Source organism: Lithobates pipiens, unplaced genomic scaffold, assembly GCF_037356315.1.
Source record: "Lithobates pipiens isolate NorthernLeopardFrog02 unplaced genomic scaffold, aLitPip1_a1.2 Scaffold_28, whole genome shotgun sequence".
NCBI lineage: Eukaryota > Metazoa > Chordata > Amphibia > Anura > Ranidae > Lithobates > Lithobates pipiens.
In genome coordinates this window covers 16,888,373-16,914,315 of record NW_027507789.1, presented here as the reverse complement: position 1 = coordinate 16,914,315, position 25,943 = coordinate 16,888,373, and the positions used below count along the sequence as shown (strand labels likewise).

At 44.0% G+C, this 25,943-nt stretch overlaps 1 protein-coding gene across 1 annotated transcript in view; it reads right to left on the bottom strand.

Annotated features, from left to right (window-relative positions):
• GLP2R (glucagon like peptide 2 receptor) overlaps positions 1 to 25,943 on the bottom strand; it is a 134,373-nt gene that overhangs the window by 38,927 nt on the left and 69,503 nt on the right. Inside the window, exons 3-4 of the mRNA XM_077458784.1 lie at positions 14,539 to 14,643; positions 7,727 to 7,845 (exon numbers count right to left, since the gene is read on the bottom strand). Coding sequence (XP_077314910.1) covers positions 7,727 to 7,845; positions 14,539 to 14,643 — 224 coding nt within the window. The remainder of the gene's footprint in view (positions 1 to 7,726; positions 7,846 to 14,538; positions 14,644 to 25,943) is intronic.

The window sequence follows — 25,943 nt, the reverse complement described above, 5'->3', positions numbered from 1 at the left end:
ACTGCAGTGCAAATCACATCCGATCTCCGTAGCGATGCGAGTTCAGCCATACAGATAGTATGGCTGAATTCGCATCGCTCCCGCAGCAAACTCGCACGGGACCCTTTTTTTGGTCCGCAGCAGAATCGGATCGCATGGGTGTTCACACCATGCGATCCGATTCCTGTGCGAGTGTGCAGATCGCACTGCGATATGCGGACGGATCTGGGGGTGTCATTAAGATTTCATTGACACTCCCAGCAGTCCGCATAGGGCAGTGTGAACTGCCGGCGGGAGGCATGCGATGCGGGAAAACGCTGCGGATTCGCGGCGTTCCCGCATCGCTATAGTGTGAACCTAGCCTTAAGGATCTTCTGGTGGACCTTACTGTGTCAAGCAGCTCCTATTTAAGTGATGCCTTGATTGTGAACAGGTGTGGCAATAATCAGGCCTGGGTGTGGCTAGAGAAATTGAACTCAGGTGTGGACAACCACAGTTATAGTATGTTTTAACAAGGGGGGCAATCACTTTTTCACACAGGGCCATGATGGTTTGGATTTTTTTTCACCTTTAATAATAAACACCTTCATTTACAAATTGCATTTTGTGTTTACTTGTGTTGTCCTTGACTATTGTTTAAATTGGTTTGATGTTCCGAAACACTTAAGTGTGACAAACATGCAAAGGAACAGGAAATGAGGAAGGGGGCAAACACTTTTTCACACCACTGTATATGTGCGACTTCAAGTCGCGTCGACTTCAAAGTAGTCCCTGTACTACTTTGGTCCGACTTTCATGAGAGTTGAGGTCCTTAGACCTCAAGTTTACACAGGCCTTCCCTGAAATCACGTCAAAATTGCATCAAACCTGAGTGTGAAAGGCGCCTTATGCAAATTGTCAATGCGACTTTGGACACATAAAGCCGCATGACAAGTCGCAAGCAATGGATTTCAATGGAAGCCATTCAAATCCATGCGACTTAAAGTCGTAGCGACTTTAAAAGGTTCCTGCACTACTTAGATGCAGCTTTCATGTGACTTAAGTGCCAGAGACTACAATGTAAACTCTTAAAAGTCCCATTAAAGTGGCATCTTAATGTTAATCAATGCGACAGTTGTGCAAGAGTCAAAGCCATAGTCAACAGCCCATCCAAAATTGCATTAAAGTTGCAATGGAAATCACACATCTTTGGAGTTGCATTAGTGTGAATGGAGCCTATTAATCTGACCATGGTTACTATGCTACTATGCAGAGCTGCAGCAGGTTCTTTTTTTTTTTTTTGTCTGCTTTTCTCCTGTCGGAAGAAAAGCGTTCAGACGCGCCTAGTGTGCACGAGGCCTTACATGCAACTAACAAAACTTGTATCGGAAGATGAAGGTTTGGATTAGAGGGACTTTAGCGGGACTGGTTGATGAAGCGTCTATCGCCCCCTAGCAGGGAGTGAGCGCCTTACATATTCATCACCAGAATGAGATTGTCTAATTCAGTGATGGCGAACCTTGGCACCCCAGATGTTTTGGAACTACATTTCCCATGATGCTCATGCACTCTGCAGTGTAGGTGAGCATCATGGGAAATGTAGTTCCAAAACATCTGGGGTGCCAAGGTTCACCATCACTGGTCTAATTAAACTCAATAGAGATCATTGTTTCTTCCCTGTATAGGGCCGGGGTCACACTGGTACGACAAACTCTCCGACACTGGGAGCTCATGTCGCATGACGTGTGAAAATCAATGGCTCCCTATGGGTGCCGCCTTAACTGGTCCGACACAAAGGAAAATGCTCCCTGCCCTACTTTGGTCCTACTGATCCAACTTCAGCCCATTGAATATCACTGAAGTCGGATCGCCGTCTTGACTGATCCGACTTTGGCATGCGACTTGTGCTCTGATGATCTTGAAGGGGAACTCCACGCCAAATAAAAATAAAAAAAGGGCATGGGTTCCCCCTCCAAGAGGATACCAGGCCCTTCTGTCTGGTAATGGATTTTAAAGGGGCACCCCACGCTGTTTTTTTAGCCCCCAAAATCCATACCAGACCCTTATCCAAGCATACAGCCCAGCAGGTCAGGAAAGGGGGTGGGAATGAGCGAGCGCCCCCTCCCCCTGAACCGCACCAGGCCGCATGCCCTCCACATGGGGGGGGGTGAGTGCTTTGGGGCAGGGGGGCCCTACGTGCCCCCCCCCCACCCCAGAGCACCTTGTTCCCATGTTGATGAGGACAAGGGCCTCTTCCCGACAACCCTGGCCATTGGTTGCTGGGGTCTGCAGGCGGGGGGAGCTTATTGGAATCTGGAAGCCCCATTTAACAAGGGAGCCCCCAGATCATTTCCCCCCACCCTATATGAATGAGTATCAGGGTACATTGTACCCCTACCCATTCACCTAAAAAAGGGTCAAAAATAAAACACAGTACATGTTTTTAAAGTAATTTATTAGGCAGCTCCGGGGTCTCCAGCTGTTCTGCCCCCTCCGCTGATGTCTTCTAGCCCTCTCCGGTTCTTCTCCCTCTGGCGGCTGCCTTCTTCCAGGTCTTCTCGCTGTCCTCTCACTCTTTTGCTCGCTCTTTTGCTGGGTCTTCTCCGCTGTCTTCTTCGATGTTGACGTAACGCTCTCTCCCGCTCGAATGCTGGGTGCACGGTGTGCCACTACTTATCTTAGCATGGGGTGGGGTCACCGGAGATCCGCCTCTTATGACGTCACTGCCCATCATGCCCTGGGCAGTGACATCATAAGGGACGGGGCCTCCGAATGAAGAGACACGATGACCCCGCCCCATGCCTATATAAGTAGTGGCACACCGCGCACTCAGCATTAGAGCAGAAGAGAGTGTCGAGTCAATAGTGGAAGAAGAACAGAGGGAGAAGACAGCGGAGAAGAGCGGGCAAAAGAGCGACCAAAAGAGCAAGAAGACAGCGAGAAGACAGCGGAGAAGACCCGGCAGAAGACAGCAGACAGAGGGAGAAGAACCGGAGAGAGAGCGGAGAAGAACCGGAGAGGGGAGAAGAACCAACAGAGGCAGAAGACGTCAGCGGAGGACACAGAAGAGCCGTAGTGGGGAGAAGAGATCGGAAGAGACGCCGGAGCTGCCTAATAAATTACTTTACAAACTTGTGTAATGTGTTTTATTTTTGACGCATTTTTTTTAGGTGAATGGGTAGGGGTACAATGTACCCCATACTCATTCACATAGGGGGAGGCCAGGATCTGGGGGCCACCTTGTTAAAGGGGTTTTCCAGATTCTGATAAGCCCCCTGCCGGCAGACCCCCAACAACCAACGGCCAAGGTTGTCGGGAAGAGGCCCTTGTCCTCATCAACATGGGGGCGAGGTGCACCTACCCCCCCCCCCATGTTGAGCGTATGAGGCCTGATACAGGGACAAGCGAGTGGCCCCTCCCCCCTTTCCTGACCTGCCAGGCTGTGTGCTCGGATAAGGGTCTGGTATGGATTTTTGGGGGGAGGGCATGCCATTTTTTTGGCATGGGTGTTCCCCATGGGGGTTCGGACCAGATAGTATGCTCTTGGAGGGGGAACCCATTCCATTTTTGCCGTGGCGTTCCCCCTTCAAGATCATCAAAGCACAAGTCGCATGCAAAAGTCGGATCAGTCAAGACGGAGATCCGACTTCAGTGATATTCAATGGGCTGAAGTAGGACCAAAGTCGGGGCACAGCAGTGCAGGGAGTATTTTGAAAGTTGGACCAACTTGTGTCGGACCAGTGAGGACGACTCCCATAGGGAACCATTGATTTATACACGTCATGCGACATGAGCTCCCAATGTCGGGGCGTCTGTCGTACCAGTGTGAACCCGGCCTTAGGCTGGCCATACATTATACAATTTTCTTCTACAACTTTCCTTGATGCCGCGTAGACACGACCAGACTTTCCGGCAGACTAGGTCAGACGGAATCAGTCCGTCGGACAAACCGATCGTGTGTGGGCTACAGTTTTAAAAATCCGACGGACCTAGAAATAGAACATGTTTCAAATCTGTCTGATGGACTCAATTCCTATCGGGAAAACCGGTTCATCTGTATACTGGTCCGACGGACCAAATACGACGCAAGGGAAGCAATTGGCTACTGAACTTCCTTTTCTAGTCCCGCCGTACGTCATCACGTTCAAAACTAACGGACTTTCGAACGGACTAAGCCCTTGTACACACCATCGGACATTCCGACAACCAAATCCATCGGATTTTGTCCGATGGATTTTGTCCGAAACTTTTGCATACACACGGTCAGACAAAGTTGTCGGAAAATCCGATCGTTCAGAACGTGATGACGTTATTTCGTTACGACGGGATTACGTCCAGGCTAGTAGCCAATAGATTTAATGTAGGAATTTGATCTGAGCATGCGTGGCACTTGGTCCGATCGGAATTCTCTACACATGATCGGAGTATGTCCGATCGGAGCATTTTGTCGGAAAATATTTCCGGCAAGTGGGAAAATTTGGTCCGACGGAAACAGTCCGATGCAGACCACACACAGTCGGAATATCCGACAAAACGCTCCGATCGGACACATTCCGACGGAATCTCCGACCGTGTGTACAAGGGCTTAGTCCGTTCGTGTGTGGCCAAGTCCGTTCGTTCGGAAGTCCGTCGGAACGCCGCTGAAAAGTCAGTCGGGAAGACTTAGTCTGCCGGAAAGTCCGGTCGTGTGTACGCGGCATTAGATTTACCAAAATCATTTAATAGGAGGTCAAACCTAAACACTTTCAATGTGTATGCACTCAGGCAGGCCCTTCCACTACATAGTAAATTTAAAGAAAATGGAATAAGAAAATTGTATGGTGTATGGCCAGCTTAAGTTTGGTACCAGGTTCTCAGTGCAGCTGGCGCCGTGTAACCCAATCCACGGTTCACTCTGTACAGACAGACAGATCTCTTCAACTTAGACGTTTGTAAACAGTCGGCTGAGATGCTGCAGGTTCGCAATGGATGTTTCCACGTTCTCGGAGATGGCGGAACATTCTGTACCTGGGATTTATCTGATGTAATGTAAACTCCGCTAAGACATCTGACAGATCATGTGTATGGCGAGGAGGATCAGAATTCCGCAGAATTATCAATGACATTCCTCTGTGCTTTCTGAAAGGGTCGTGCATCATTTTTTTTTGCAACACAACCCGCTTCTGTTGGACGGTGTGTTGAAATGCCGTTAAGAAAGGCACCGCCAAGCACCAACGCGTTTAATGGCCATTGCAGTAAAGCGGGCGTTCTGCGCGTGTCGCCCCCAATGCCATCGTGTAAACGGGCCCTTATTAACGGCATGTAGACAAATTACACTATGGTGTCGCGGGCTTTACTGCAACGCGCGGCAGTGCTTTTGATTTTAAATGGCACCCCAACACCCAGCGCCCCTTCCCTAAGACCCCTTTCACACCAGGGCATTTTGCAGGCGCTATAGCGTTAGAAATAGCGCCTGCAATCCGCCCTAAAGAAGCTGCACCATTGTATGTAGTGTGAAAGCCCCGAGGGCTTTCACACTACAGCGGTGCGCTGGCAGGACGTCAGAAAAAAGTCCTGCCAGCAGCTTCTTTGGAGCGGTGAAGGAGCGGTGTGTTTACCGCACCTCCACCGCTGCTGCCCATTGAAATCAATGGGGCAGCGCTGTAATACCGCCGGCAAAACGCCGCTATTGCAGCGTATTACCGGCAGTTTTAACCCTTTCGCGGCCGCTAGCGGGGGGTAAAAGCGCCCTGCTAGTGCCCGAAATGCCCGCAAAAAAACGCCGCTAAAAATAGTGGCGTTTTACGGCCTACGCAATGGGCGGTGTGGTGTGAAAGGGGTCTTGAAGCACTCCAGCCAAATATAATATGATACAAATGAATATTTTTTATTAAAAGATAAAGTAACAAGACCTTCTCTTTGCCGCAAAATTCAGTTTCAATCCAGAGATTTCCACTGCAGCACTTTTTTTTCCTGCCACTAGATGTCACCAATCTCATGGCCAGCTTGGCCCGGGTCATCCCGGACCAGCCCCCAACCTGCGACTGGACAGTGAAAGGAAAAGCAACATAGTGATCAGGTTATCTCTCCTCCTACCAGCATTGCTTTTTTTGGCAGTGCTGATTGGCTTCTTGTACTGCTTCTTCACACTCCAGGCGTGCTGTGCAGGGACCGCAAGAGGCCAAAGCCTGGCTAGATTTGGATGTCTTCACTGACTGCATTAAAAACTTAAATTTAGGGGTGCATTCATAAAAAATCTACAGAGCTATTCATTTTGTGAAACTGGGTGTAAATACGTTTCATATGAATGCAGTCAAGATTAAATGTTATTAGCAGTGGAATAAAAATGCTCCTGCTTTCGTCACTGGTGTCACTGGAATGGACAATGTGGTGTTGCTGGTATGTGACTGGAGTGAAATACCACATTTTGCTCACTAGAGGGACACTCGTGCTAAATGAGTATTTATTCCCTATGCTCATCAGCTCCATCTAGTGGTAACAATGTGGTATTTTTCTGATTTTACTCTATTCTTTATGAACATATAACATTCGACCTGTGGTGGAAAATGCCTAATAACATTCAATTTTGCCCCTGTTCATGCAGAACAAATGTACATGCCATTTTGCAGGATGAAGAGCTCTGATTTTATTAGAATACACCTTATAATGATGTATTAACGCTTACAGAGATGTATCTTTTTATAGTTACTGGAGTTCAGCTTTAGATTACAATAATAAGTGTTATATTTTCTCATTAAGGAAACTTGTTCCCCATAATCCTCCACATCCTAAATACAGGATCTCTATTGGGTCCCACATACAGGGGCCCAGCCTACACTCTTTTCTGCAGTGGGGGAGGGGGGGACCCCTACCTGTCAATGGCAGCGAGTAAGTAGATAACTAGATAGGAGTTTTTTGATCACAGACAGATCAACTTAATAAAAGCACCACATCCCTTGATAGATTATGTATAGAGAGAGGAAAATTGGATTTTTAAGGTGAAGATTATTTCGAAAATATAATATTAATATATAAATTATATACGTGTTTTTTTTTTGTTTTTTTTAAATAAAAAATGTATTAAAAACACAGCAGTTGGCAAGTGCAAATCAACAAGATTATATGGATACAGCATAGAAAGATAGAATTCCCAACATGTTTCACCCATATATCGGGCTTCTTCAGGGGACGCTGTCCAGCTAGAGGTACAAGCGTTTTATTGAGAAAACATATATATAGTACATACAATAATTACATTAGCAATTAATTCATAACCATCCCTAGTATATGATGGTATGATACTATGGTTATGAACTAATTGCTAAGTAATTGTTGTATCTATATGTTTTTTCAATAGAAGGCTTGTACCTCTAGCTGGACAGCATCCCCTGAAGAAGCCCGATATATGGGTGAAACATGTTGGGAATTCTATCTTTCTATACTGTATCCATATAATCTTGTTGATTTGTACTTGCCAATTGCTGTTTTTTTAATATTTTTTTATTTTTCCTAAAATAAAACGTTTTTTCTTATATAATTTAGTTGTTACTATTTTTCTAATTAATCTGCACCTTAAAAATCCCATTTTCCTCTCTCTATATACATAGATAACTAGATAGTCCAGATGAACCGATTTGCTCCTTTCGGTCATATTAATATGATTTTGTAGCCTGGTGTCTGTTATGTCGCCTGCAATATCCGTGGCGGGGTCTGGGGTTTGGAGATATAACACATCTACAGCTCGGGGTAATCCCGGGATTAAGGCAGAAGAGAAACAAGTCAGACTCACCGGTATGGAGTTAATTTTTGCAGAACATTCCGTGACATCGCGCCAAAACTCTGATCTATTGGCGTCCCACTGCCAAGTCCCATTGTCGGTGCAGAGCCTGTACGCGTAGCCGGTGTTCCCTGCAACAAAGCATGCAGACATAGATGAGCCGCATGTAATCACCCCTAGAACTATTGCACCCCGATAATGTGACAGCAGAAAATCAGGACATCAAAGTGGACCTGTCATCAGAAACCTTTTCCATGTTTAGTGATTCCCTTGACAATGCCTTCATCTGATTTTCCTTGTAGAAGGGCGGTGCCAAATTTGTTCGGGCATCAACCAGAGTCACCATCATAGGCGTGCGCACAGGGTGTGCCGGATGTGCCTGGGCACACCCTAATCACCCGTGCGGTGCCGAGTCCCCTACTTCCTGTCTCGCCTCTGCAATGCTGCCAGATTTACTTCTCTCCTCTCAGGAGCAGTGAAGGGGCTGGTAAATATTTAATTAACACTTCCTTCCTTATGTGACTGAACACAGAGGGTGATCTGTACCGATCGCTCCTGTCTTCATTCTTAACTGAAACATAGTAAACCGCAGAGAAAGGGACTGGGGAATCTCTACCTCAAAAAGTGAGACATCAGGGGCAGCGGCGGCCGGTCCATAAGGGGCGTAGGGGCGCCCCCTATCTAATCTCTATGTGCCACCCCATAATCTCCATGCGGGGTGCTGGATGCATAGAGTTCTATGATTTTTTATTTTTTTTTGGAACATGATTGGAGCCTGAGGCAAACAGGTTTGTTTGCCCCCCCCCCCCCCCCAAAAAAAATGATCAGGAGTTTGTCCCTTGAAATTTCACCAAAGCCCCATAAAGGGGCCACTAAAAAAAATGAAAAAAAGTAATAAAAATGAATGAAAAAAATAAATAAATATATATATATATATATATATATATATATATATATATATATATATATATATATATTGTGGATAAAGAAAAGAAAAATTGTGAAAATGAATAAAAAAAAATATATTCTACAAAATGGTAAAAAAAATGTAAAAATGAATTATATATATATATATATAGTACAAAAAGATAAACAAAATTGTAAAAATTAATAAAAATACAAAAAAATTCTACAAAATTATTTTAAAAAAATGTAAAAATTTATAAAGAAAAAAAAAATTCTACAAAATGGTAAAAAAAAATTGTGAAAATGAATAAAAAAAATAATTCTACAAAATGATAAAAAAATTAAAAATGAATAAAAAAAAAAAAATATATATATATATATATATATATATATATAGTACAAAATGATAAAAATTGTAAAAATTAATTTAAAAAATGTACAAAATGATTAATTTTTTAAAAAAAAATTAATAAAAATAAACAAAATTGTACAAAATGATAAAAAAAGAAAATGTAAAAAATAATAAAAAATGTATAAAAATAAAAAAACCTCTGACACCGTCCACTGCACCACTGACACCATTGTTCGCTCTCCTGACACCATCCACTGCTCTGCTGAGCTAATATACAAAATGCAATAGGCTGCGCACACCAATGGCCATATCCACTTCCTGGACTAAGATCCTGATGCGTGTGGAGTGTTTGGCTGCGTTCACAAATGTCTGACACAGATCAGCCCCTGCTGCAGACTTTCACCTGTACAAAGATTCAATGTACAGCCTGATCACTGGTGAAGAGGAGACAAAGGAAATGCTTCCTCCTGCCTGCAGCAGACATCATCTCAGCCTATAAGGAAAGCCACTGACTGGAGCTCAGAGGTGGCCTTTTTTTATAGTAAACGGAGGAGCTTTGCTGCACAAAGATACTGTTGCTATTTATTGTGTCCTGTCAGGGACTATTATCATGATGACTTGTAAAATTGCTGACCGGTCCACTTTAAAAAGCAATCTGGACTTTCACACTTTTGCCAGTATCTATCAGAGATCTCAGCTTTGTTTACCAGCCAAAACCATGACAAATAGATCTAAGCTTTCATTAATGATAATGCAACAGAAGAAGGGAGACTTTCTTACTTGGTGCCATGTGCCTGTGCTTTACCCCCTCTAGTGGCAGCTATGAGATATTAAGGATAAGGAGTGGCTGCATTTCTTTTTAATTCTCCCCCCTGTTTATGACTGTTAGCCCTTGTACACACGATCGGAGATTCCGACAACCAAATCCGTCGGATTTTGTCAGACGGATTTTGTCCGAAACTGTTGTATACACACGGTCGGATGAAGTTGTCGGAAAATCCGACGTGATGACGTTATTTCGCTACGACGGGACTACATTCAGGCTAGTAGCCAATAGCTTTGGTGTAGGAATTTGATCTGAGGATGCGTGGCACTTTGTCCGATCGGAATTCTCTACACATGATCGGAGTATGTCCTATCGGAGCATTTTGTCGGAAAATATTTCCGGCAAGTTGGAAAAGTTGATCCGACGGATATTCCGACGGAAACAGTCCGATGCAGACCACACACAGTCGGAATATCCGACAAAACGCTCCGATCGGACACATTCCGTCGGAATCTCCGATCGTGTGTACAAGGGCTTAGAAGGACGGAGACCCCAGGAACACAAAGTGGCCCCTCATGTTACATTATCTGACCATCGTTCATCAGAACAGAAAACAATAAAAGATGCTTTCTGATTGGTCACACTTTTGCCCCTGACATGATTCTGTTGGATCTCTATCTGCTGACAGACGAATATTCTGATGTCTCCATCTGAGAGCGAAGAATCCGTCATTGTGACATTTACTGATATTGCGGCTATTTGTCTGCCTGATGAAATGATCCCGGCACCGGCCTCCCCCATTATGTATAATGAGCCGATCCATATATATAGATTTCCTCATTTAGGCAGATAGGAAATAAAATGTGTGTATAGAATGAATGTAATTCCGACGTGACCCACATCCCGATATCGCCAAATCAGCAACCTATCCTTCTGATGTGTAATATAACTTCTATCTGGAGAGTGATGATGTCATTTCTGAAATATATAACTTATTTATATTGACCTCACAGGTTCTTCTCTGGACTACTTCTTGCTATAGAGCAGTGGTCTCCAAACTGCGGCCCTTCGCCTGCTTTTATCTGGCCCTTGGGACACTATTCCCCCCACTGAAACCAATGATGGGGCACTATTCCTCCCACTGACACCAATGATGGGGCACTATTCCTCCCACTGACACCAATGATGGGGCACTATTCCTCCCACTGACACCAATGATGGGGCACTATTCCTCCCACTGAAACCAATGATGGGGCACTATTCCTCCCACTGACACCAATGATGGGGCACTATTCCTCCCACTGATACCAATGATGGGGCACTATTCCTCCCATTGATACCAATGATGGGGCCCTATTCCTCCCAATGATACCAATGATGGGGCACTATTCCTCCCACCGATACCAATGATGGGGCACTATTCCTCCCAATGATACTAATGATGGGGCACTATTCCTCCCACCGATACCAATGATGGGGCCCTATTCCTCCCAATGATACCAATGATGGGGCACTATTCCTTCCACCGATACCAATCATGGGGCACTATTCCTCCCAATGATACCAATGATGGGGCATTGTTTACTCCCACTGACACCATAACATTTTCTACTCCCACTGCCCACAGTCCGGCACCCCCTAAAGTCTGAAGGACAGTAAACTGGCCCTTTGTTTAGAAGTTTGGAGACCCCTGCTATAGATGACACGTTGGCGCAGTGTAATCGTATTTCCCCACTCAGATGTTTCCCGTGGAGGTGAAGTGATCGGACTCTCTATACATCTGGAGGACATGTGTCGTTTTCAGGATAAATATTTGATTTCCTTCTTTATGGAAATTTATGCCGCATGTAATTATTCTGTATGTGATGTAAGCGGGAGGCCGGCAGGTCAGGACGCGGTCACATGATCCCCTGAAGGCAAAGGCTGGAAATAGATCGCTGACCTTCAAACCTGAAGAGAGAACAAATGGAATGTAGCCAGATGTAGCCATGTCACGGCGCCCACATCGCAGAACAGATGCACACGCCATCGCCCGGCTCTCTTATGATTCGGGTCATTTATGTAGGCAGATCTACTAAACACAATATTTACATCATGGCATCTCATGTATATAACTATTTTATTCATTTTTAATATTCAAAGCAAACTCACCCCTCCAGCCATCCCTTGATGATTTATTTTGTTGAGAAATCACTTTGAACCTCCCTCCCCCCTAGCATTTCTGTCTGTGGCCATCTTGAGTAAGGGCAGATGATTCATGTAGCATTTGCTTCCAAGAATCCATCTTCCCTTAGCTAAGGCATGCATGCAGGAGAGTGTGCTTATGAGCGCGCTTAGCTGAGAAAACCCCTCCGCCTCTCCTCCCTGCCTGAAGTCTCCGGGGACATATGACGTAATTTGCCTAGGTAAGAAACCAGGAAGAAAATAAAAAAATAAAAAGAAATAAAAAGTTTAAAACTAGTAAATACGATATATATATATATATATATATATATATATATATATATATATATATATATATATATATATCAGGGGCGGACTGACAACTCATGGGGCCCCCGGGCAATAGGAGATTATGGGGCCCCCAGGCAATCAGAGATTATGGGGCCACACAGTAGACACAAACACACACACACAGTATACACAGACATGTTTCTATTGGCTGAGAAGGTACTGGAGAGGTGGGGCAGCTATAATCTTGGGATTTTTAGACCAAAAGGATGTCGGTAAGAGACATTTCAGAGACAGATGTAAAAAAAAACACACATTTTTACATACTGTCCCTGGTTTTACTGAGGCTGGCAACCCTGATGGGGCCCCCTAGTGGCATGGGGCCCTCGGGCAGTGCCCGAGTGGCCCAATGGTCAGTCCGCCCCTGATATATATATATATATATATATATATATATATATACTGCTCAACAAAATTTAAGGAACACTTTAAAAACACATCAGATCTCAATGGGGAAAAATATCATGCCGACATGCACAGGTGTGTGCAGCCTATTGCATTAGGTTGTGCACCTCAAAGCTAAAACATGTATGTGTGTGTTAGTGTGTGTATATTTATATATATACACATATATATGTATATAATACACACATATTCCCACACACAATGGACGATGTCAGTAGAGCATTGGACGGTGTCAGTAGTTTATGTTTATTTATTTTTTTATTATAACTTTTTACAACTTTATTATCATTATTTATTTTATTTTATTTATTTTGTTTTATTTTATTTTTATTATTTTTTTTTAGGAGCCTCATTGGGAGGGTTTGGTGAAATATCAGGGGTCTAAACAGATCCTTGATGTCTTACATTTGAGAAAGAGAAAGGGACTAAGGACAAAGATTCCCCTGTGCCTTTCTCTGCAGCCAAGCAGCAGGAGGAAACTGTGCAGCACATCGCGATTTGGCACACCGGCACACCCTGTGCACACGCCTATGCTGCCATGGACTGGATAATGTGTTAGGAACGAAAGGATGCCCCATTATTCGATGGAAATGATAATTATGAACCTACAGAGGTGCTGAATTCAAAGACACCCCAAAAATCAAAGTGAAAAAAATGACGCAGCAGGCTAGTCCATTTTGTTGAAATGGCATTGCAGCAACTCATAATGGTCCTCAGTCATTTGGCCCCCACATTCTTGTATGCATGCCTGACAATGTCGGGGAATGCTCCTGATAAGACGATGGATGGTGTCCCCGGGGTATTTCCTCCCAGATCTGGACCAGAGCATCACTGAGTAGGGATGGGGCGAATGAGCTTAAGTTCGGGCCAAAGTTTGGTTGTTTGGATGTTCTGCAGAACACCGAACAATATGCGGTGTTCGCGGCAAATTTGAAAGCCGCCGGGACACCGTTAAAGTCTATGGGACATTAACATGAAAAATCAAAAGTGTTCATTTTAAAGGCTTATATGCAATTTATTGTCATAAAAAGTGTTTGGGGACCCGGGTCCTGCCCCAGGGGACACGTATCAATGCAAAAAAAAGTTTTAAAAACGTCAGTTTTTTTCTGGAGCAATGATTTTAATAATGCTTAAAGTGAAACAATAAAAGTGAAATATTCCTTTAAATTTCGTACTTGGGGGGTGTCTATAGTATGCCTGTAAAGTGGTGCATTTTTCCTGTGTTCAGAACAGTCCCTGCACAAAATTACATTTCTACAGGAAAAAAAGTAATTTAAAAGTAATCACAGCTATAACGAATTGTCGGTCCCGGCAATACAGATAAATGAAGTCATTGAAAAAAACGGCATGGGATCCCCCCCAGTCCATTACCAGGCCCTTTGGGGTATTAATACCCCAAACCAAACTTTAAAAAAAAAATGCGTGTGGGTCCCCCCAAATTCCATACCAGGCCCTTCAGGTCTGGTGTGGATGTGCAACCGCCTGTGCAACCTCTATAGGGTCCAGGTATCACCTCATACTACCATTAGTGACCCCGACCCTAGCCAAATGCAAAACTAGTGAAAAACAGTCAGAAAAGATGAGTAGGGGAAAAAAATGTCAGTGGCCTCCACATGTAAAACCATTCCTGTTTTGGAGGTCGTCTCATGGTTGCCCATCGAGTGCACCTGTTATTAATTTCATTAACACCAAAGCAGCTGAAACTGATTAACAACCCCCTCTGCTACTTAACTGATCAGATCAATATCCCTGGAGTTTCATTGACTTGATGCCATACTCTGAGCAGTGTGCATACAATGTAATCTGACTTTAAATCACGTTAATTCACATAAAAAGAAAGAAAAATTGATTAATAAACTGATCTGACTCATTCGGACTCCGTACCGTCATCCCTCAGGGGCAGATACCACGGACAGGCCACTGACACATTACCGGGAGGGGAGAACGGCCAGCAGGCGAACTGGTCAAATACCCCGTTGCAGTACACACCTGAAATGTATAAATAAAGAAAAGTTTAGTCATTCTTTCAGGGGAAGGAATAGAAAATGTTACCATCAAATTGCCACAATGTGATATCTATCAGAATCCTTTATTGATCCTCTAAGGGAAAGTGTTAAAGTGTTACTAAACCCACAACAGTAAAACCAGTCTGTAAATATTACAATATGTCTACTAGATGGAGCTGAGGAGCAAAGGAAGAAGAATACAATGTAACAATTCTTCAGAATGTTTGAAAATTTCATTCATTTGAAATAATAAGGAAATTTGAAAATAAGTGTAAACATTAGTTACATTTATTTGATAATTCTCTCTAGATTTCTCTAGAATTGTTACATTGTATCTCATGGTACAAAGAAGTACGCTCTTCTGCTCCATCTAGTGGCCAAAACATGGTATTTAATATACTGCCCATAATAACAGAATATTCCTCCAGAAGAGAAAACAGCCTAAAGAACACAAATTATTGCCCATTTCACACAGAATGAATGTACATGCAGATTCACTTGATGAATGGCTATGCAATTTTTTTTTTAACCACTTTCCGCCCCTTTCCGGATGGCAGCTACAGGCGCGGTCACGTATATATAGGCGATTGTGCCTCCTCTGGGTACCAAAAGCGCTCCTTTTGGACAGGATTGCTGTTATCGGTAGCCAGGTATCATGTGATTGCTATGATTGGTCATAGCGATCACATGATAACAATATATTTCCATAGAAATTGCATTGTATGTGTTTCTTTAAAGATGCAATGCAATACAATTGCACTGTCTGTGGACTATGTGGACTTTAAGACCCAGCAGCAGTGGCTTGACTTCTTATAAGCCCTCATCAAAAAGGGCACTGGCTAGGCCTGAAGAAGAAGCGCATGCTCCGCAAACGCGTTGCCTTTCTCCACTTTGCGTCCCAAAAGTGACATCATCATCGGCTCCCTGTGCATTCCAGGACTCCAGGAAGCATCGGCAACCACCTGCGCGGTCCTTTCGAGTGCCACACTGCAGAAGCCATCCTGATGTACAAGCTCCATAGACGCTCTTGCACTTTTTGTGCTCAATGTCTGTTGATGTTTTAATCCCTGTGAGTACCAATATTCCTACTTGTATTAACTTGCCTTACTTACTACACTCAGACTGGCGCTTGTGCTTCCTCCTCACTAACAATATAAACAACCAGGCTTCCCATTCATAAACAGCTTGCTTACTGTTGTGATCTGTGATTGGCTCACAGCAATCACATGGTACCTGGCTACCTGTACCATGTGATCAGCTGTAGACAATCACATAACAGGACCATAAGCAAGCTGTTCATGAATAAGAAACCCATTCATGACAGTTAGAACTATTGCTTATACAGTGATCATCACTGTATAGGCAATGTAAACAAGCAGATCCCCATTCTGACAGTGGAGGAGAGACAGATCTGCTTTTCCTAGTGATTGGGAACAGCGATCTCTCTCCTCCTCCAGTCAGTCCCATCCACAGTTAGAAACACCTCCCAGGGAACACATTTAACCCCTTGATCGCCCCCTAGTGTTAACCCCTTCCCTGCCAGTGTCATTTACACAGTAAATTTTTATAGCACTGTTTGCTGTATAAAGGTCAGTGGTCCCAAAAATGTGTCAAAAGTGTCTGATCTGTCTGCCGCAATGTTGCAGTCCTGCTAAAAATCCCAGACCCCTGCCATTGCTAGTAAAAAAATAAAAATAATAATAAAAATGCCACAAATCTATCCCCTATTTTGTAAGCTATAACTTTTGTACAAATCAATCAATATACGTTTATTGCAATTTTTTTTTACCAAAAACAAGTAGAAAAATACATATTGGCCTAAACTGATGAAGAAATTTGTTTTTGTTTTTTTACTTTTTTGGGGGATTTTTATGATAGTAAAAAGTTAAAAATATTGTTTATTTATTTTTTCATTTTAATTTTTGTTTGTTTATAGTGCAAAAAATAAAAATCACAGAGGTGATCAAATACCACCAAAACAAAGCTCTAATTGTGGGGAAAAAAGGGCGTCAATTTTGTTTGGGTGCAGCGTCGACGACCGCGCAATTGTCAGTTAGGCTGGGTTTACACTGCTGCGATGCGGGAACGCTGCGAATCTACTGCGGGTTCCCGCATCGCATGCCTCCCGGCGGCAGTTCACACTGCCCTATGCGAACTGCTGGGAGTGTCAGTGAAAAGTTAATGACACCCCTAGATCAGTTCGCATATCGAAGTGCGATCTGCAAACTCGGACAGGAATCGGATCGCATAGTGTGAACACCCATGCGATCCGATTCTGCTGCGGACCAAAGAAAGGGTCCTGTGCGAGTTTGGGCCGGATGCGATGCAAATTCAGCCATACTATCTGTATGACTGAAATCGCATTGCACAGAGATCGCATGTGATTTGCACTGCAGTGCGGTGAGAATCACATCCGATCTCGTACACCGCAGCAGTGTGAACCCAGCCTTAAAGCAACTCAGTCTCGAATCGCAAAAAATGGCCTGGTCATTAAGGGGGCAAATCCTTCCGGTCCTTAAGTGGTTAATATACTGCCCATAATAAAAGAACATTCCATCAGAAGAGAAAACAGCCTAAAGAACATTTATTTTTGTATGATTCACACAGAACAAAATTTTATGTGTAGATTCATTGCATGAATGGCTAGAAAAAAAAAGGGACATACACCCCCCCCCAAATTTAGTGGGACATTTAAGGCAACATAGTAAAAAAAAATTACAAGATAATTACAGTTTTATTGTTAAAAATATTATACAAATGTGCAAAGATACAAAACAATCCAAACTTATCACAACCAATAACAAATTGGATAAAACTTGATATAGTGTTCCCACAAGATCCAGTCGGCCCAATGCATTTTGGAACTGAAACGTCCCTTCGTCAGGGGCAATAATTGGCACTGTTTTACACCTTAGCGTATGTCCGCATTGGTTTTTATGCCCGTACTCCAGCAGCTTTTTCTTAATTTGATTCTTTAATGATATGTCCTTGTTCAATGATGTATGATATATGTCCTAAGATTGGAATGCACGTACCTGTAATTTTGTTACTCATATTATGTATTTTTGATTTCACACAGTTTGATTCCATTCGATTATTTCCCCTGACGAAGGGATGTTGCAGTCCCGAAACACGTTGGGTTGACTGGATCTTGTGGGAACACTATATCAAGTTTTATCCAATTTGTTATTGGTTGTGATAAGTTTGGATTGTTTTGTATCTTTGCACGTTTGTATAATATTTTTAACAATAAAACTATCTTGTAATTACCTTGACATTTTTTTTGCCTTAAAAGTCCCACTACATTTTTTTTTGGGGGGGGGGGGGGGGGTATTTCCCTTTTTTTCTGGTTACTTTAGGGATATTGGCAACGTTTTTGATATAGTTGGATGTCCCTCTCTTTTTTGTCATTGGATGAATGGCTATGCAATTATTTTTTTTTATAAATCGATTAATAATAATTCTTAAACTGCAACACAATGATTTTATTTATAAGAAATACAAATATTGAAGAAATAGCATTTGTTTCGATCTGTTTGACTGTGAAATGTTGATGAGAGGAGAGAAATCAAATCGCCAATCCTTTGGCTTTTTTACGCAGTTTCATACAGAAGAAACGCGCGTCTCGCCTCCATCAGAGACGATTAAAAATTATTGGCGCAGAAAAGATCCATCCATAATGGAATTATTAATACAAAGATGTAAACGATCGCCTCTTATTACCGACACGGACGCGGGATGCGATTGGTGTGTCTATTCCCGACTCCATCTTTCCCGCGGCTGAAATACATGGAAAGGAATTTTCGGACTGGGATAACGGATGCGCTGTTATAGATATGACTGGAGCGCTGTGCGTGTGATGTATGAGCTCCGTCCCTCGCCGTTTACATTCAGCGCATTCCTTGGTGATGATTCTGTTTCTAAGCCGGCCGTCTTGTGCACAGATATCGCTGGAAATGAACATTTCTTACAGAGGAGATTATCCTTCTGTTTATGGCGAACGTGCAGAACCCTCACACCTCGCCTCTCCTCCCGATCCCTTCCAAGAAACCTTCCAGCAGCAAGATATGGAGGCCGCTGGGCCTCCTTTTTCAAAAACGATAATCGTCTGTCATACCGATCCTATGGTTTCAATCTTCCCTGTCACTGAGCTGGAAGGTGTACAGTATGCAGATACTTGCTTGCATGCTTATTCCGGATCAAAGACGCACCACGCAGCATCATAGTACCATCTGTTTTATGGTGGCCATCAGGGTCGGGACAAGGGGTGGGCAGGAGGAGCGGCTGCTTTTGGGCGCAATGGTTTATTTAAGGAATGAGGGCACCCTGATCCTAACCCTAAGGGAAGGGGGGGGCCTTAGTTTGGCATCTTTACCTTGGGCGCTGGATGACCTTGTCCTGGCACTGGGGGGGTGCCATACACACTTTGATAAACGATTGATTTATTTTCCCCAAGATAAAGCTGAAAAACATCGCAACAAATTATGAAAAAGATGATAATTTTTAACTGTTGACTAAATAAAAAAAAACAAAAAAAACAGCAGAGCTCAAAAACGCTGAAGACAAACGCTCAAAACCGTGCATACAAACACATGAAAAAAATCTCTATAATGCTAAACTTTCAGAACAGTCGGTATACGACGGTGTTGATGGGGAAATGCCTCCTGAACACTATTGTGTTCTGCCAGTGGGTGGGGGGGGGGGAGGTGCAGGGAGCCTTCCCAGCCAGCAGAACATTATTGCTAGTGGTCCCCTGGTCCCCACAAATAAGTCTTTTTACGACGAAACATACGTTGGGTGGCAGACGTGCTGACGTCATCGCGATACAGCGTAGGTTGGACGGGCGATTGCATGCCGGCCGGCATTTTTTATGGGAGTTTTTACTGCTTTCTATGTAAGTGTATTTCTTTACTTTATTTAATTTGTTATACGGAATTATGCTATGGTGAGTCTTCTTTCCATTTCCCTGGGATCCCAAGTACTGCGTTTCTGCTTCATGTGCTGCTGTTGACGGTCCCGGCTTGTTTTATTCAATAAGGGAGCCCTACTGTGATCATAGTCTGAGGAGGTGCTGTGGAGATTGACTATGGGCATGAAATCGCTGGCCTTTTGGTATTTATTAAGTTCTCACTGGACTATTTTTCATTTATTGGACTTTTTTTTTATCACTTCACTGAGATTTTTCGAATTTTATTATTAACACGTGTAGGGCTGAAACAACTAATCGATTATGAAATTAATTGATTACTATTTTCATAATCGATTAATCGGCCAGTAACAAAATGGGGTTAAAGTTAATGAGTCTGATGATATTTACTAGATTGACCCTTTAATAGTATATCTCTCCTCTAATAGTATATACAGTATATCTCCTCTAATAGTATGTACAGTATATCTCCTCTAATAGTATGTACAGTATATCTCCTCTAATAGTATATACAGTATATCTCCTCTAATAGTATATACAGTATATCTGCTCTAATAGTATATACAGTATATCTCTCCTCTAATAGTATATACAGTATATCTCTCCTCTAATAGTATATACAGTATATCCCCTCTAATAGTTTATACAGTATATCCCCTCTAATAGTATATACATTATATCTCCCCTCTAATAGTATATACATTATATCTCCCCTCTAATAGTATATGCAGTATATCTCTCCTCTAATAGTATATAGCCTCTAATAGTATATACAGTATATATCTTCTAATAGTACCGGTATATACAGTATATCACTCATCTAATAGCATATACAGTATATATCCCCTCTAATATATACAGTATATCTCTTCTGTCTGTTATTCTCAGAGTTGATTAGATATTTTGCTCCCTAACCATATAGTTGGTTATTTATATTTACCACTGAATAGAGATATTTAAGAATAAATTGCCTTTTTTTTTTTAAACTTTACATATTAACTAAATTATACATAACACTTTTTTTTAAGGTTATTAACCGATTAATCGAAACAATAATCGGCCAACTAATCGATTATGAAAATAATCGTTAGTTGCAGCCCTAAACACGTGTTATTTATAATTCTTTTTATAAATTATGTTATGTTTGGTTTATTATAGGGGAAGATAAATTTTTCTCACTATTATTGCAATCAATTAATTAATCACTCATAGGTGTTTATATTTAATTTATTTATAGTATTTATGTATGCGCGCGGCTTTTTCCTTTTGTTATGATCACTTTTCAGGAGGTGCTGCAGTCCTTGCCACAAGCATAGATGAGCGAGCCCTAAATAATGGTATTGAATTACGTTCTGTCTGAGGCCACATGACTCCCATAGGATGTTTATAGAGATGATCAGAAACATTGTTTAATATCTGCAGCTGGGGGGAAATTATTATTATTATTTGAATATTTAATTGTCTGCTGTCAGGTGTCATTAAAATCTAAATTTCTCCATCCCGCGTCGGGGGTTATTGCTTTGTTTCCCGCGTCTCAGATAACATTGTTATTGTTACATATTACATAATCATCAAACTCCCTTATCGCCCCATAAAGTGAGCTCATAAAACTCTCCTCCTAATCGCCAGATAATGATGGAGCCGCGCTGAATCCCTATCCGCCGAATGGAAGGAGCCGAGCGCTCTCCTGTCTCTGGGATGAATCAGAGCCTCCGGCGGTAGACGGCGTGTCATGGTGGAGCCGGAGGGCTTTATTCAGCTCGTAAAATGTGATAAGCAATTAAGGCACAGAGGAGATTCCCCATGTTCAGAGGCGGCTCTTTAATTAGGCAAATTAGGCGATTGCCTTAGGCCTCGCCATCAGGAAGGGCCTCGCCATCGAGCGATTGCCTAATTTGCCTCTGAGGTCTTGTGCTGCACTGTCTGCTGCGGTGTGGAGTGTGGGACAGACTTTCAAGCGGCGGGGTGAGGGGGCGGCGGGCGCGCTGCAGACAGTGCAGAGTGAGCTCCGCGGCGGTGGACGAGGTGGGTGATAAGAGTATCGTATGTCTGAGACTGTCTGTGTAATATGCTGCTGCATGGCTTAGGCTGCCTGCGTGTCCAATAGCAGCAGCGCCGTCCTCCGAGTCCTAGCCCTTCCTTCCCAAGACGGCGGCCCCATTGCATGCCGGGAATTGTAGTTCTCCCACAGAGCACAGGCACATAGACTTCAACATGGCCGTCTGGTGCCTGTGCTCTGCAGAGACTACAACTCCCAGATTGCACTGCAGGGCAGAGCTAGAACATCATGTGTTGCTTCTCCAACTGAGTCCTGCTGCCCATTTGTCACCAAGGCGAGGAGCAGGATCAGGTACAGTTTATAACTATAATATATATATATATATATATATATATATATATATATATATATAAAAACCTAACAACAATGCACCCCCACCAAATCTAAGAGTCCAAAGGCCATATTAACTTGCATTGACAAGACAGTTTTATTTTCACACATTCTAAAAATAACTTTTCATCTGCTTTACTGAGGATGCTTTACAGTAGCTGCGTTTGATGGCACAGTGGCTGCTTTTGATGGCGCAGTGGCTGTGTTTGATGGCGCAGTGGCTGTGTTTGATGGCGCAGTGGCTGCTTTTGATGACGCAGTGGCTGCTTTTGATGGCGCAGTGGCTGCGTTTGATGGCGCAGTGGCTGCGTTTGATGGCGCAGTGGCTGCAATTGATGGGCACGGTGGCTGCGTTTGATGGGCACGGTGGCTGAGTTTGATGGCACGGTGGCTGCAATTGATGGGCACGGTGGCTGCGTTTGATGGCGCAGTGGCTGCGTTTGATGAAGGCAGTGGCTGCGTTTGATGGCGCGGTGGCTGCGTTTGAGGGCACGGTGGCTGCGTTTGATGGCACGGTGGCTGCGTTTGATGGCACGGTGGCTGCGTTTGATGGCGCAGTGGCTGCTTTTGATGGCGCAGTGGCTGCGTTTGATGGCACGGTGGCTGCGTTTGATGGCACGTGGCTGCTTTTGATGGCACGTGGCTGCTTTTGATGGCGCGGTGGCTGCGTTTGATGGCACGTGGCTGCTTTTGATGGCACGTGGCTGCTTTTGATGGCACGTGGCTGCTTTTGATGGTGCGGTGGCTGCGTTTGATGGGCACGGTGGCTGCGTTTGATGGGCACGGTGGCTGCGTTTGATGGGCACGGTGGCTGCGTTTGATGGGCACGGTGGCTGCGTTTGATGGCACGGTGGCTGCGTTTGATGGCACAGTGGCTGCGTTTGATGACACAGTGGCTGTGATTAATGGCACAGTGGCTGCGTTTGATGACACAGTGGCTGCGATTAATGGCACGGTGGCTGCTTTTGATGGCACAGTGGCTGCGTTTGATGGCACGGTGGCTGCGTTTGATGGCACAGTGGCTGCGTTTGATGACACAGTGGCTGCGATTAATGGCACGGTGGCTGCTTTTGATGGCACAGTGGCTCCTGTATCATGGCACAGTGGCTCCTGTATCATTGTCCGCACACAGTCTCTGACCATCTCCTGCATCTTTGTGGCATGATTGTCTGTCAGCACCCTGTCAGTGGCTCCAACTTTTCATACCGTGTTAGCCAGGTAAGAGTTTGCTTGTCATTACCATAATAAAACCATCTCCTGTATCATTGTCTGCAAGTCTCTGACCGTCTCCTGTATCATTGTCCACACACAGTCTCTGACCATCTCCTGTATTATTGTCTGTACAGTCTGACCATCTCCTGTATCATTGTCCACACACAGTCTCTGACCGTCTCCTGTATAATTGTCTGCATAGACTCTGTCCGTCTCCTGTATAATTGTCTGCATAGACTCTGACCGTCTCCTGTATAATTGTCTGCATAGACTCTGACTGTCTCCTGTATAATTGTCTGCATAGACTCTGACCGTCTCCTGTATCATTGTCTGCAAGTCTCTGACAGTCTCCTGTATCATTGTCCACACACAGTCTCTGACCATCTCCTGTATCATTGTCCACACACAGTCTCTGACCATCTCCTGTATCATTGTCCACACACAGTCTCTGACCATCTCCTGATTCATTGTCCACACACAGTCTCTGACCATCTCCTGATTCATTGTCCACACACAGTCTCTGACCATCTCCTGTATCATTGTCCACACACAGTCTCGGACCATCTCCTGTATTATTGTCCGTACAGTCTCTGACCATCTCCTGTATCATTGTCCACACACAGTCTCTGACCGTCTCCTGTATAATTGTCTGCATAGACTCTGACCGTCTCCTGATTCATTGTCCACACACAGTCTCTGACCATCTCCTGATTCATTGTCCACACACAGTCTCTGACCGTCTCCTGTATAATTGTCTGCATAGACTCTGACTGTCTCCTGTATAATTGTCTGCATAGACTCTGACCGTCTCCTGATTCATTGTCCACACACAGTCTCTGACCGTCTCCTGATTCATTGTCCACACACAGTCTCTGACCATCTCCTGTATCATTTTCCGCAGTCTATGACCATCTCCTGTATGATTGTCTGTCAGCACCCTGTCAGTGGCTTCAACGTTTGATACCGTGTTAGCCAGGTAAGAGTTTGCTTGTCATTACCATAATAAAACCATCTCCTGTATCATTGTCTGCACAGTCTCTGACCATTGCCTGTATCATTGTCTGCACAGTCTCTGACCATTGCCTGTATCATTGTCTGCACAGTCTCTGACCATTGCCTGTATCATTGTCTGCACAGTCTCTGACCATTGCCTGTATCATTGTCTGCACAGTCTCTGACCATTGCCTGTATCATTGTCTGCACTGTCTCTGACCGTCTCCTGTATAATTGTCTGCATAGACTCTGTGACCATCTCCTGTATCATTGTCCACACACAGTCTCTGACCATCTCTTGTATCATGGATGTGAGGTCAGTGACTGTCATTTAGCTGGGTTGGACTGTCCCTTAGCTGGACTGTCTCTTATCTAGGACTGTCCCTTAGCTGGATTGGATGGGTCGGACTATGTCCCTCAGCTGGGCTGGACTATGACTATATCCCTCAGCTGGGACTGCCCCTTAGCTGGATTGGACTGTGCCTTAGGTGGATTGGATTGTCGCAGTCCCATAGCTGAATTGGACTGTCACACTCCTATAGCTGGATTGGGCTGTCTCTCAGCTGTATTAGGCTGTCCCTCAGATTGATTGGGCCATCCCTTAGCTGGGTCGGACTGTCTCTTAGGTGGATTGGAATGTCACAGTCCCATAGCTGGATTGGCCTGTCCCTCATCTGATTGGCCTGTCCCTCATCTGATTGGACTGTCCCTCAGCTGGGTCGGACTGTCTGTCCCTCAGCTGGGTCGGACTGTCTGTCCCTCAGCTGGGTCGGACTGTCTGTCCCTCAGCTGGGTCGGACTGTCTGTCCCTTAGCTGGGTCGGACTGTCCCTTAGCTGGTGTGGCAAAAGGCTTGTATGCAGCTGGACACCGCAGTAAAACATTTGGAGGCATTCCTGTGCTGGCTGAAAGAATATCGCCAAAATGGCTTTAATTCTGCCATTGTTACTGCCAGAGAAATTGCTGAAGAAATGGACATTCCAAGGGAATTTCGACAGTGCAGGATACCCAGGACCAAAAGAATGTTTGATTATGAGTGTCCAGATGAAGCAGTTGTTAACCCTGCAGACAGGTTTAGAGCAGAATATTTCAATGTTATTGTCGACAAGATTCGTGCTAGTGCTGAGCCTCGCTTTGAAGGTTTAAAAAGCTATGTCAGCAATTTTGGGTTTTTATATGATATCTCCTCTTTATGCATAAAATCTGAGAAAGATCTATTAGAAAACTGCAAAGAACTTGAAGCCCTACTTACTTTACCCAATTCTTCTGATTCTGACATAAGAGGTCTGGAATTGTATGAAGAGCTACGAATGTGTATGCGTACTGTACCTCCAAAATTGGATATGTCCGGCTCCTTGAAATACCTCATTGATAACAATTTAACTGACGTTTATCCAAACATCTATGTTGCATTAAGAGTCCTCTTAACAATTCCAGTTACTGTTGCATCAGCTGAGAGGAGCTTTTCAAAACTAAAATGAATAAAAACATACTTAAAGTGGTTGTAAACCCTTACAAACCACTTTGACCTACAGGTAAGCCTAGATTAAGGCTTACCTGTAGGTCCAAGCAATATCTCCTAAACCTATATGGTTTAGGAGATATTTGCCCGAAAACGGGCACCGCTGTCTACGGCGCATGCGGCGTAGACAGTGGCGCGCAGGCGCACTGAGCGCGCCATTCTCAGCGACGGAGCTGCCGCGCGTGTAGGCTCCCGTGCGCATGTGCGGGAGTGACGTCATTGCGGCTTCGCCGAATGACAG